The 14,348-nt window shown below is 41.9% G+C and overlaps 1 protein-coding gene across 1 annotated transcript; it reads right to left on the bottom strand.

Annotated features, from left to right (window-relative positions):
- Window positions 1–602: 602 nt before the first annotated feature.
- Window positions 603–10,674, bottom strand: LOC137274454 (uncharacterized). The gene is made up of 10 exons (XM_067807642.1): window positions 10,586–10,674; window positions 9,561–9,723; window positions 8,136–8,245; window positions 7,686–7,814; window positions 6,234–6,410; window positions 5,004–5,125; window positions 4,521–4,635; window positions 4,126–4,134; window positions 986–1,675; window positions 603–931 (listed from the first exon to the last, which is right to left on the bottom strand). Exons 1-10 carry the CDS (start codon window positions 10,635–10,637, stop codon window positions 603–605), a joined length of 1,896 nt encoding a protein of 631 aa, XP_067663743.1. The 5' UTR covers window positions 10,638–10,674.
- Window positions 10,675–14,348: the final 3,674 nt, after the last annotated feature.

The following is a 14,348-nucleotide window of genomic DNA, read 5'->3' as shown; positions in this document are numbered from 1 at the left end:
TGAACGAGTAACACCAAAACGAGAAAAAACAAAAACGAACTCAAACCTTTAACCTATGTTACTGAGTATCTTTCAATGCATACATGTATTTAACATAAAGACTGATATAAAATCAATTGTATGTCTACCCTATGTCATGTTTGTGTTTCTCGTCAGTTACATGTGTACCCTTTATCATGTCTGTATTTCTCGTGGTCCTTGAACAGCGTTTTTAAAGAAAAATGCTTTTTCTTTATAGATGTAAGTGGGCTTTCAGGGACTGCTTTGAGTTTGGGTACGGGTGTTGTAAAATGCATAAAGCGACGCCAAAAGACTAGATTTGTATAAGACATTTTGTACCACCCACACGTCCCAATATGTCATCTGTCCACTACATCACTGAGGGCGAGTGATATACACCCTACGTCTAACAAATGCATGCATGTACTCGTGTTTCCAGTAACTAGGTGTTTCATCGACTAGTAACTTTAATATTACTCCAATTTCACATGTAAACAAATTTGCAACCGATCTCTTATCTACATGAAAAGGTTGTGTCGTTAAACTATAAACCATATTCCCTGAAAAACCATTGTTCGTTCTGACCTCTCTCAAAAAGACTCTCAATCTCTGGGTGTGGAATGCTCTACTGGTTTGAGGTCAAGTTCCCTTGCTGCTGTCGTTTGTTGAGTAGGCTGGGCTGTAGTTGTATCTGACGGAGTCTCTGGCTGATCGGATTGAGCTGTTTCAGCTGGTGGGGCAGTTTCAGGTTGGTCCGGCGTAGTTTCCGGCGGGACTGGAGTAGGGCCTGACTCAGACGGAGTGATTTCTTCCTCATTTGCAGACTGAGCCACCTTACCTCCGTCGACAGTGGAGTCATTTTTGACCATACCCCCTTCCTCCACACTCGTGAGCTCCTTTACCTTAGTTACCTCAACTTCCGACTCTTGACCTTGAAATTCCCCAGCTACAGCTACCAACTGCTCGTCAGTCTTCGCCTTTTGACCCTGACTTTCTTCCCCTGCAACAGCTACCAAATGCTCGTCAGGCTTCAACTCCTCAACCTTCTCTTCCGGTTGCATCTTGCCGTCAGAAGCATCCTGTGGCGGTTCTGGTTCGTCAGAACGGGGTGAGATAGCTGGGGGTTTGGTTGGGGAGCTCGGCGTGTCATCAGGCTCCTCTTCAATCACTGACATAGGTGATGTTTTGTTGGCTTCCAGAGGGGGAAGTCGACGGGGGTTACCTTGCGAGTCTACAGGGCCCACCTCCTCAACGCTAGGCGGTAATGGCATAAACGAATCCTTCTTCTCATCTGCCGGTGGAGTCACTGTCACGACGATACCGGACTCTACATCGCCACCCGACGGCTCAACTCGCCCTTGACTACACTCCGGACAACAACACTCATAGCACCGCAGTAGGATCATCTTCGTCCACGACAGACATCCGCAACATTTCAGCAAGCTGAACTGCATGCATTCGTGGGTTTCAGAGCAGCAGACGACACATTTCCCGCCACAAATGCTCTTGTACAACTTCATTCGTTTCTTTCCACAGAAGAGGAAGAGGAATAGGACCACTAGCAGGACCAGCATGATGATTGCGAAGGACACACCTACAGCGATGCCGGTGGTGTTACCGGTAAGAGGAGCAGCAGTAGTCGTCGTCGGAGCAGTAGTTGTAGTGTCTGACGGAACTGAAAATATAACCGCCGTCTAATACTGGGTAATACTATACCAACTTGCCTGTTGTTTTTGGTTCTTTTGCTATTATGCACAGCTCCCACTGTCGTGCAAATAACGTTCATCATTAGTGTCAATGTATTCTGTCAAGAACGTTAAAGAATATTTTCTTTTACAATACACCATCACCGATGATGATAATTATACAGTTGATAGTGAACATTTATATTGAGCAGTCTAAAATGGTAGCCGTTCTTTCCACCATAGTAGTGCACAGTAGTATATATGCCAGTGATATACTGTATTTTGTATTCACATCAATGATATACTGCAATAGATGCACATGTCAATGATACAGTGTAGTATATCCTGTCAATGATATAATAAATGAAACACAGAACCGTGTTGCTACAGATGTTGTGTTACAGGGTATCAGTAAAGCAGGTGGAATTTCACCATCATACAGCACACATGTAGGGGGAATGCATGAAACATATATTCTCGTTCTGATTTAAGGAAACAGTGCAAAACGTGTGATGAAAATACAAAGTCAAGGAAGAGTGAAGAAAATGTGCTGATTAGGCAAAATTGAAAATGTAAGTCATTTCGTTAGATACTTTGGGAGTCACGACACAACTTAATATTCACATAACCATGACGCACATTGTGTACGTTTTGACTTTGTTGATCAATCATTTCAGCTACTTTGACCATGTTGTATGTAGATAAAAGCGTCAAAATCATTTCAACAGCCAAGAAAGTCGGTTCACAGAATGGTTCTCACATGCAATGTGTTTATGAATCAATTCTAAATCGTGAAGGTACAATGTACATGTATATGCAAGAAGGTAGCATGTCATACCCCACCAGTGACACCCGTCAACACACATGCTAAGGCAAGTTGATGAAGAAAACACGGAAAGAAATCATACATGAAATTGCATCGGGCATTATTAGCTTCCATGATGCACCAAACTGTATATGTCATCCACATCTTGCCTTTACAGTGGTATGGAGAAACTTGCCAAACACACAAACTAATATGCTATTTCTTTCCTGCAATTTAAACTGTCCTGCTACTTTTTCTTCTTCGATCGCGGAGTATTTTTAGATTTTTTGGAGCGTGGGGTGTCATTTTTGGACTTCGTTGATCTTGATGTGTCTTGGTCAGTTTTTTCTTCACGGGGCGAGGTCTCAGTTTCTGTGTCGATCTTCGGCAATTCAACGACGGTACTAGCCGCAACATCTGTCTGCGCATCCGTGTCTGTGATCGTGATTGCTGGAATGTGATTGTCAGGTACAGCCGAGAGGTCATTTGATTCATCCTCAACCTTGAGATCAGCCTGGTTAGATTCTGCAGCTTTGTTATTTGTGTCAGCCTCATGCTTTGTTTCATTTGACATTATTTCAGCCGCATCAGTTTCTGTTTCCGCATCCTCAAATGAAGGACGAGCTTCAGTTTGATCCACGACAGCCTCGTTTTCAGATACAGTTACGTCACGTGGGCTTGTCACGTCGCTTTCCACATCCATAATGGATACAGTGAGGCGAGATCTTGGTCTCGTTTCAGATTGCAATGTTGTGTCAGAACTGGGTTTAACAGCCTCATCCTGCGTCGTGTTAGGAGCAACTTTCTTTTTCTTCACTTTTAAAAACACAACGAGGACTACTGCGCCAATGGCCAACAGCAGGAGCAGTGACACAGTTCCGGAGACAATGGAAGTGACGTCAGCACTGGCTACTGCAGCTGTGGTAGTGGTTGGCACTGGAAAGAGACATATACACTTCAGTGCATTGTCCAGTGTTGTCCCTTATCCTGAAAAGCTGCAGGCCCTAAGGACTCAGAACCATACAAAGGTGTGGGTCCTGATCAGAATGTGTAGGCCCCATATTGTAGCTACAGTGTAAGTAATACCCAGCAAACAAAGCTACAACCACTTGCAAAAAACAAAAGCTGTGGGTCCGAGAGCTTTTCAGTCGACTTCTGGCGCAAGGGCCTATGCTAATTTCAAACGCTGGTATGGTCTCTTGCATAGTGAGCTCGGGTAATCAGCTTATCTTTTATTTCATAGGAAGTGACGTGAATCTGCCGTGTTTAATACATAATCTTTTATACATCGACGGTCTCCCACCACAACAAACTTCCCACCCACATAATTGTCGCTAGGTATAAGGGCTCCCTTTGACTGTTAGACAGCGAAAGGACAGTACAGTGATGGGTGCAGTAGAAATAGAGTCAAATGGATGAAAGTATGCAACAGTAACGGATGTCTATTGGATGCACGTTACGGTGTGACAATGTGCGTTTCATGAAGGTGTGTTAAAACAGCCTCATTCGTGAACGATAGCCTAGCCCGTCACTGGGCTATCCGTTAGATGTATGGATAAAAAAGAAGATGGTGTTTGAAAAAGTGAAAAGTGTTGTTGAAATGAGAAAGTTTAAAACTGAAAAACAACAACTTACCACAGGTGTCTGAAAGTTTAAAAGTCCAAGAATTAGAATTGAATAATAAAACTAGGTAAGCCTGTTACAAGTATCGTCTTATATTTAACCTTCACATCAAGACTTTTGTTTGTGGGGCAGTTGTGTAAAAATATTGTTCGGTAGATTTTAACGATGGTTTTTAACAGTGAGGTATTTGTGTCACTTACTTCCGGAGACAAACCCCAGATTACGCTACTTGTAAACGTTTATCGATCATTTAAAACACGAAGCATATATATACTGGTATTACACCTAGGATCGAGATCGGGTCTAATCTAGGATTCAAACTCGAGATGACCGGAATGATGCATGACGAAATCAGACCTCTTAGACTTCAAATACGTGTCTAGATAGAGAAGTGTAAGTGAACTTACAGTTAGACGTCAGCTGTAGTGTGGCGCCAGTTGCCACATAAGTGGCGTTTTGATCGCTCTGGCAGACCCTGGCGCTTTGGCTGACGTTGACAACGGCGCCAGTTGCCGAGACGGCCTGTGGACAACAAACACGCAAATGACGAAACACATATCGATAAGTGATTAAAGTTTAATACCAATAACAAGTGAAAGCTGAAACCTGTTAGGGGTATGCAACAACACACGAGTGGTGACCTCATTTTAACAGAACGTCAGCGTCAGTAAAGTCAACGTCGCTGTAGTGGACATTTGTATCAGAACATTTTGAGACTACCAGGTGTTTCCATGGCGAAATGAGTGAATGAGCACAGTGGACAGTAGGTCACGTATACAGTACGGATTTGTTGGTGGTTCTCACCAGGGCAGGGTGCATATTTTTTAAAATGCAGCTTTTAAGTGTATTCTTTACCCAAAGATGTTAATAGTGAAGTACATTGTACTTACCAAACACGTGTATCGGTACGTCGTGCTCTCGTCAGTGGTGTTGTCGTTGTTGTAGACGGCGACGTATGTTGTGTCTGTCGACGTGTCGGTCTGGCTGTACACACAGTTGACCACACCCCCACCTGAAATGTAATCGTCAGCCATTCTTGGGAGTAGTGATGTTGTTTAACGCTGCTTTAAGCAGTATTCGCGCAATATCACAGCGGTGGACATCAGAAATGGGCTTCACATATTGTACCCATATGCGGAATCGAACCCGGGTCTTCGGCGTGATAAGCTAACGCTTTAACCGACCAACCCACCGTCTTTTAGGATCAAGCAGAAATACGACTGTCAATGTTTTTTGTCCAAGCGAAAATAGCAATCCTCGTTTGAAATGCAATGTACGTCTAGTTTATATTATCCAACAGAATTTCCATATTTCGGATGTGATTCAATCTTTTCATGAAAAAAGCACGTATGCATTACAAAATAGTCAGACTTGGTTTCTGCCAAATAATTCACTCACAAACATTCAAGATGGCCGCCAATGTCAAAATAACCAACAAGCTTCCGAAATTCAGTTTAGTTCAAACCCTTGTAGCAATTTTAATGACTCTCCTTTTCAAAATCCCTTTTGATGAACCTTGTATCTCTGCCACAAAGGAACTTATGCCACATCTTCCTTGGTTCATCAAGTATAATACCAATGTTTTCATCTTAATATCATCTTGTATGTACCCATACGTCATGTCGCTTTTATTGAGAAAATATCCTGAAGAGAGGAAATTATTTCTTTGCGCGGATTTGTCCTTTGTTTAGACTGGTTGCTTGGTTACAGACAGTAATACCCTATAGTTAACGACATTGTGTCCTGGATCTGTACAGATATGCTATCATAGAATCAGAGTGTATCTCATATCTTAATATTATGCAAACCAATATGGCAATTTCATTGATTGCCGTCATTTGGAAGAACATCTACAGTTTTGAATTTGGCTAGTTTTAATAATTTCAAATATATTTACAAATGCAAGAAATATACGACCATATGCGATCTATGTTCTGTCATCACTCCGCAAAACTGTAAAACTCTCTTGCGACTCGTTCATCTGTCACTTTTTTGTCAAAATCAGATCCTAGGGAAGCATAAACTTTCATAATTATAAGAATGTCAAATTTCAGTATGCACGCTGATATAACGAATTCGTAAATATATTTGCTCAAATATCAAGACTAGGAAACACATACTGGAGTATGCGACCGTCTGACTGCAGATGGACAAGTCGAAGGTCATGGTGGTGATGTCGGTACAAACGTCAAGGTAGGAGCCGCTAGAACAGACGTCTCCACTTCCGGCGTCGTACGTGTAGGAGAACGTCCCCAGCAACGCGTCTGGACACTGGATGAAAGCACTGCTTGCTGAGCCTGGCGAAACAACACAGAAACAAGTTTGATATATTTGAACTTATCAAAGTGAGCATTGACTATTTTAACATACTGATGGTGGTCGCGAAGTTACGTCAATGCACATTTTCTGACAGTAACATACACTATGTTCATGACGAACGCGCTCACAAAATGAACTGACGAGCCCTGACCGCTGTCTAGGTCAAAACGCTTTCAAGGAACAACGGTTAGATCTATAACGAACTCAAATTAGTGGTCCCATGGAATTCATAAAAACCGTATTTAACTGCCCCAGGGTTATCAAAGCGTTGCGACTGTCGTAAAGGCTACGTTTAGGGGTTAATGGATAGTCAAACTGGAGGTAGTCATCATTATAGGAAGATACCCGTTTAGGTACGATAGTGACGGTCGTGCTCCGATATCGTTTCAGGGAGCTGCAGGATATGTCTTCGCAGTGATCGTTACGATGTGACACGCTAACAACGGCTTACGGCTGACGTAGTGGTCAGAGTCCACTTGCACAAAGCCATGTTAGGACTACGATGACTGGATATTCTAACATAGGTTTAAGGCGGTCTTAGCGTTGAGGTCACTTTGTGCAAGTGGTTCCAGATGTGACTTTGAAACTCGTGTCATATCCCACAAAGCGACGCCATCGCGACATCATAGCAAAACTATTTCGTGGGAGCCGATTCATGAATACCCGTATGTAAGAAAACGAAATCTCTGTGGGCCTGTTAAATGTTGGAGGATCGTGTGAACAAACGGAGCGTTATTGGACAACATTTTCACTTTCTACTATTTTTTCTGCTCATAGTCGACTAACCAGTCCTTACCCTTTCTTCAGATGAATTCATATAAAAACAGTAAAGACGTTGTTACGCATAAGATATAATGTTTTAGTTTTCTATGAAACAAACGATTTTCACTAATAATCCATAACAGACACGGTTGATATTTTGTGTAGAGCACCATGGAACAAAAAACACACACACGTCCCATCATCACAGTGGTGCGACACCATGCTTTGTAACAGTCAACATCTGTAAATCAGAATGAGTGAGTAAGTTTCGTTTTAAACCTCACGCAGCAATATTCCAGCTATATGGCGGTGGTCTGTAAATATTCGAGTCTGGAACAGACAATCCAGTGATCAACACCATGAGCATCGATCTGTGCAACTGGGAACCGATGTCATGTGTCATCCAAGGCCTTGCTGAAGGCCTATTCTACTACGGACCTTCGCGGGTACTGTAAATTAGAACTGTAAAGCAATGTGTATTTCAATCTCACCATCTTTGATGAGGATGTCCTGGGTGCCGATGGCGTATGGTGTGGACTCGTCACACAGGGTGCTGGCTGCGAGGGATGAACCGGTGGGGAGGACTTTTAGACGCCAACCGCTCGCATCGTTCAGTGCGGCTGAAGAAGGCATAGTATTTTTATTCTATCATATAGCCGGTATATTCTTCAAGGTGACCAAATAATTAAAGTGTTCGCACATCAGGCCGACGACCACAGTTCTATTTCTCACATGAGCATTAATGTAAAAATATTTGTTGGTGTGTGAATTTAGTTCAATACCACTTTAAACAATATTCCAGCAATATCACTGTTGGGAACACCGGAATTGGACTTCACACGTTTTATCCAGGAGAGGAATCGAACCCGGATCTTTGGCGTGACGAGCGAACGCTTTAAGCACTAGGCTACCCATGAAGCCTGTCCGTTACATGTACTGACCTGTCGCATGCTGGAGCTTGTACTTGACCCCCGTGGTAAGCATGGTGATGTCATTGAAACAGGTGACGACGTCGAGTTGGTTACCGAGGACTGTCACCGTCGTTGTTGACCTTGACAAAAGAAAAGTGTAATAATATAAACGACAGTTGTTAGTATGATTACTTTTATGAAACTTGATGTCGTAAATCTCGTTACTTACATCAGACTTGATAAGCGTAAGGCTTTATAGCCTTAGATTTTATTGTTGTCTACAGACATGACTGTTGCAGATCTTGTACTTAATTACTTAAAGACTTCATAGTCTTAGATCGTAGTATTTACCACAGAGACGATTATCGTACTCCACTCATACTCATATCTATTAATACTGTCATAGATGTAAATCACATATTTTATTATCGATTTGGACAATCTGATTAAATTCAGATCTTAGTTCGCGTAAATCTACACAAAGATCTGAAGACACGTTAGAACGTACACATTTGGGCTTTTCCAGGAGAAGCCGAATTATGGTTACGGAAAAGGCCGAGTAATAACGAATGATCAGAACGATCATTTTTTAGCTTTGATCCTCCGGTGACATATTTGACAATGTGCAGAAAACAGCCATTGAGAAAGTTCCAGGCTTTGTGGCGCTAATATTAACCTGATGACTTCTATTCCACACTACCTTTGAAACACTCCTGTTTAAAACTTGAAAACCAAATGGTAACAAATGCATTGAATATCTGACATGATGACCAAGACTGATGACAGATGACAAAGATTGCTGCCCAACTGGCAAGGACTGTGGGAAGTCTCCTCTGTCTCAAATGTTTATTCGACTGAAGCGAAAGATGGACGCCGTTTTTGGTGAACAGGCGACTGTCGCACTGCCCCATATTCAAAAATATCCGCGTTTTAACTCTTTCCACGTTACATAATAATAAAACAAATTCCTACTGTCACTGGCCTGGTGAACGTGGTTCAGAACGCTCGTATGGCGTGACATGTAAGGGAATGTGCTCATTTGTCTCCTTAGCCTTTTTGGCAAATAAAATATGATTTTAATGAGATAATTATTTCATGGGCGTAGATCATATCATTATCCTTATCCTCACTGTAGAGTTTAATCGCTCTATGACCCCATTCCTTCTTAGCAGTCGCGGTTGAAGAGGCACAGCAGCCGGTTGTCATTGGACAGAGTGTTCGTTGAAACCCGCAGAATTAACTTATAAGCGCAAAACATTGAGTTAGCTGTGAGATATAGTGACGTCACTGCAGGAACGGAGATTTGGGTGGCACATAAAATCATGGGATACATCGTTAGTTAGTTCGAAAGGTAATGAATATCTGTGGAACCTATCCTTGACTTATCATCATAACCGGTGGCGCTGGTGTTCATGGTGTTGAATGTCGTAACAGTAGACAATTTCCTATCATTACCTGAGTAAATACTGTGTGCCATCTAATGTGTCACAGTCGAAGATGAGATTGCCGTAGGTGTAGACAGAAGGGATCGTCACCTGGAATGTCGTAAACGTAATTGTTCCCATCGTCGAGGTGACCCATGTCCCGGTCAGGTCAGATGGGAACGTGCAAGCGCCATCTGGAAAGTCAATGTTTGAGGAAACAATGTATATGAATTTAAGAATGTAACGAGAGCTCGTTGAACTTCTCGTCAGCATAGCATTTGATATTTGGAGAACCAGGGACCACCTTTCATGCTGGTGGTGGGTATATATTATCACTTTTATATCATCATAATATTATATGGATACAGCTCTATAGTTCCTTCCATCTACATGTGTGCTCAAAGTGCTTTGTTTTCCCTCGATCACTGGATGTCGTTATGTATTGGGACAACATATACAAGAGACCTCGATAAGTCGAACTTCGTGAACTCGGTCTAACTATGAACAACTGCTGAATAAACATCAACATCAATTAATATCGTTGTACCTCTTTAATAATTGTATTTGTGCGTGTGCCATACGTACAGATGAATACGTCACATCAATGTGTAGACGTTATATGAAGCCCTTTGAAATGTAATGGAGAATACGACTTTCTAGATTACAACTTCTTGCTTAATGTATATAGCGACGTTTGGGTGTAGATTCTCACATCGTTATCAAACATGTGTAATAAATATAAACATCTAAACGCTGCTCTGTGCAAAAAAGAGAAAGAACAGATGTTCGATGGGCATTTAGAAGTTGGAAGGTAGCATGACAACGCATGGCATGATTTTACAACTTCTTCAGTATTTATAACGCGGCGTTTCTTGCCAACTTCGTGCCCTTTCATCAAGTGATGTTGTGATCCATGAAGTCGTCTGCCTCATTATTGTCTTACCAACTTCTAGAATGTCGATCAAAGAAATAGTTAGACGTGTATTTTCATAAATGGTCAAATGTACATATCAGAACACGTCTAAATTGAACAAACTTTCATAAGGAATTACGTACCAGCATTTGCACAAAACAGTAGAAGACACACAGTAATCACGAATTTCACCATGGTGTACGAAAAGGGGAGTCTCAGGCTGCTGTGAGTTATCCCTGTGTCATGGTCGCCCGAGTGGCCAGTGTACCCACGGCTGTGTTAGGATCTAACGAAGCCCTGTAACCACGGGTTTTGTACGACACAAGTAATCTGTAATCAAGTAATCACCAATCGCATGCACTAAATAGTATTACTTCGTTTCAACAATAGGAGCAGTCATTGACTCGGGCTCCTAGTGACGTTGCATGGTTGTGGTAGGCGGTTGGGATTATCCTCGTGATAATCCCTCGCTACTGGTGGGTGAAAGGGATATATGATTAGTTCATTGTATGCGTGATTTATGTACCTAAGGAAGTAAAATTATATTTCTTACACCATTTGGTTGGCTTATCGCTGTCCTAATAAATATATTTTGCATGAAGTCTTAACGGATTAGTGCGTTGTCATGACATATTTATTTATTTATTTATTTATTTATTTATTTATTTTATTTATTTATTTATTTATTTATTTATTTATTTATTTATTTATTTATTTATTTATTTATTTATTTATTTATTTATTTATTTATTTATTTATTTATTTATTTATTTGCCAAACGTCACATTTGCTAATCAGCTTTGTCTACTCTTTGCACAGGAGCTGGATTCCAGATGCTGACATTTTACGACGCGAGTTATCTTCCCATCCAGACGGGGCGGTGAGGTAGCCTTGTGGCTAAATAGATGGCTCTTCAAGCCGAAGACCCGGGTTTGCATCCCCACATGGGTATAACATTATTCCAGCATGATAATGCTCGGCCACATACGCGATGCTGACACGTAATTTCCTTCAAAACGCGGGAATCATGGTTAGGCCATCGAGGTCCCCTGACATTAATCCAACACAGCACGTTTGGGATGCACTTGGGAGAAGGCTTCGTGATCTTAGGAACCAACCTCAGAATTTACGGGAACTTGGCGCTGCCTTGCAAGAGCAATGGCGCAGAATCCCCAACCACGTGTTCACAAACACAAACAGTCGATGGGGAGACGGTGTTTGGCAGTGGTGAATGCGCGGGACGGCCATACACAATAATGAACTGAGAAATTTCGAATTTTTATTCTTTTGACTTGACATACCGTTTTGGGACGGCGGTGTAGCCTAATGGAACTGATTGCGGCACTGTCAGGGTATCGAGTACACCACACAGATCTCAGTAATGAAATAATAACAATTTAACCATCTTACCATCTCTTGTCCTTTTATAGTGCCCCGAAGAAAGAATGTGCAGTTTCTTTTTTGACTCAGTGTATATTGTCTCCAGTCACAGGTACAGACAGCATCAGGTATGTCAGGGGATGCTGTGATAGGCTCTCAAAGCAATGGCCCCCAAACAGTAATGTGACACCTAGCACACCTAGCATTTTTCAACTTCTCCGACCTGACAGAATGGCCACAGGGGTCATGGTAGTCTGCCACACCGACTCTGAAGAAAACGTACCATTTAAAAAGTAGGGGGGTGATATTCCATTTTTGCGAGCATACCGCTAGCCAGTGCCAATGCATATAACGAAAAGAAATATATATATATATATAATTGTCTTGATCGTCTTTTTCCGCCTTAGCTTCGTCATTTGCATTCTATCAATCTTGCAATCCAGGATCCCCTCCTCCTTTTAATGGTATATGTCCAAGAAAGCTCACGGGGGTCTAGAAAATGTGGCAAGTCTAGATTTCTATATTAATGAAGAAAGAGTCTGGGATCCTATTCGGTATATCTTATATTTTAATACTACGATCTCTAGTCTTTAAACTATGTTCATTTCAGATACTAGTGGTCACTCTATGGTCACTATAGGTGACGATATTCTTTTCCATATCATTCATACCAGAGTGTCCTGTCACATCATCTGACCACACCAACCACATAGCCACCAAGAATCAACACTGACGTCATGGTTGATCGCTAGAAAATACCGTATTTAATCTGAAAGGCGTTTATCTGTAAGCGCTGGCCTCCATTCAATACGAGCTTGTTATCACGCCCAAAGTCTATCAAAGGTACCGTGTATGCTATATCTAAATCATTCTTCCTGGAACAAAGAAAAATCTGGAAATGAAAGGTCCCCTTTCAACATTTCCGGTCTCGAACTCCACATGCATGGTCACGGGCGAAGGTTAAGGTATATCGTCTGTAAGAGACTATCATGCCAACAGAATTGTAACGCATTCAAAGATTTGGTAGCTTTCCTTTATATATGACCATAGTTTGAAAAATAATAAGTCTGTAATGTCTCAGAGATCTCGAGAGGTCTCTCATGACAACCAGGCCAGCCTGCTTCCCTGTGTATGCTGCGCGGGGCTCCCGTGGCGTTTCTTCAGTCACGCGCCAGCGCAGCATACACTGGGAACCAGGCTCCCTCCGGGGTTCTGTTACCTGTTTTGAAACTCGTTCACAGAATTTGTAGGGAAATACGGTAGCTGGTGTTCAAAAGTACCTTGTCGTTTGTCTGTAACAAATGACTTGCCATGTGTATGCGAGGGCTCCTAACGTATTGTGAATGCCAAACACGCAATGTTTTTTCAGTGCATATGTTAAGGAAAGAACGACAAAAATAATTCCCTGCAATGCCAAGACTCAGCTGAGAGTAATCGTATTTGTGTGTGAGCAACAACTGTTTAAAATCAAGCGACATCTGTTATTTTTCAACTATTGAATACCAGCAGGGGAAATAACCCCGGCGGTTTGAACATCGTCAGCTGGCAGTATCACAACGTATTGTACCCTCCATGTATCTGGTTCCACTCAAACTGCATTAGTCGGTATAACCGTGTGTCTTCGAAACACTGCCAGAGGATGTCTAGATTTATTTCCGTAACAAACAGACACAAATTGTAGGGGTGAAATTCGGATACTTGTATACGCTGGAGAAAGCTTTTGGGACCATTAACCATACACTTACATGTCAAACAGACACTATTTAAAAACGTTACCTGTTTCCGGGTTGATCTTCAGAAGAGTCCCAACATAATCGTTTTTCCTAACATAATGGTATTTACGTCATTCTCGCTGACTTGGTTGATGTGTGTCATCGTATCCCATTTGCACAGATCGATGCTCATGCTACTGATCACTGGATTGTCTGGTGCAGACTCCAATATTTACAGACCGCCACCATAGATGGAGCCAGCCAACCAACATAAGTGGTAGTTTTGCTGCAACCCTGATACTTGCTTTGCTTCAGATGGGACAATACAGCAATGTTCGCATATAGATGCTCTTGATTTGTCACTCCACTACCTCGCCCAGACTCGACTGTTTACGGACGAGTGATGTATTTGGAATAGCGGTGCGTCTGATTAAATAAATTTTCCTTATGGATAGCAAGGGTGAAAGCGTTAACCACCATTTTGTTTTCATTTTATTACATATATTGATAGTTGTCAATGACGTTTTATCTTCCTGCGATGTATTCAATACTAAGATGTGTCGCTTGTTCCATCCTACTATTTTCCCGGCCTGTAAAGATCCGGGTTAGAAGGGGTCTTCAGCAACCTATGAATGTGGAACTATCAGGTTCGGCAGTTCCCTTCGAATACATATGAACATGTTTTTGTACATATAATTGATTACACGACATGTCAACGCTTTGAACATGTGCGGTGTACATGGAAAAGGCGCGTTACAAAAGCTAATGTATTATATTACTATTAATGCATGTCGTAGTATTCCAACAATGCAGA

This window comes from Haliotis asinina, chromosome 2 (genome assembly GCF_037392515.1).
Source record: "Haliotis asinina isolate JCU_RB_2024 chromosome 2, JCU_Hal_asi_v2, whole genome shotgun sequence".
Classification (NCBI taxonomy): Eukaryota; Metazoa; Mollusca; class Gastropoda; order Lepetellida; family Haliotidae; genus Haliotis; species Haliotis asinina.
Note: the sequence above shows the minus strand (reverse complement) of the source record. Positions and strands in the feature narration are given on the sequence as shown.

Bases quoted from the DNA above. Each gene is read 5' to 3' on its own strand.
- LOC137274454 (XM_067807642.1), bottom strand. From the start codon at position 10,637: ATGGTGAAATTCGTGATTACTGTGTGTCTTCTACTGTTTTGTGCAAAT. The intron at 9,724-10,585 runs GTACGTAATTCC...TTGACTTTCCAG, and splicing joins ACTGTTTTGTGCAAATGCTG to ATGGCGCTTGCACGTTCCCA. The intron at 5,126-6,233 runs GTATGTGTTTCC...ATTACATTTCAG, and splicing joins TCAGACGGTCGCATACTCCA to GTGGGGGTGTGGTCAACTGT.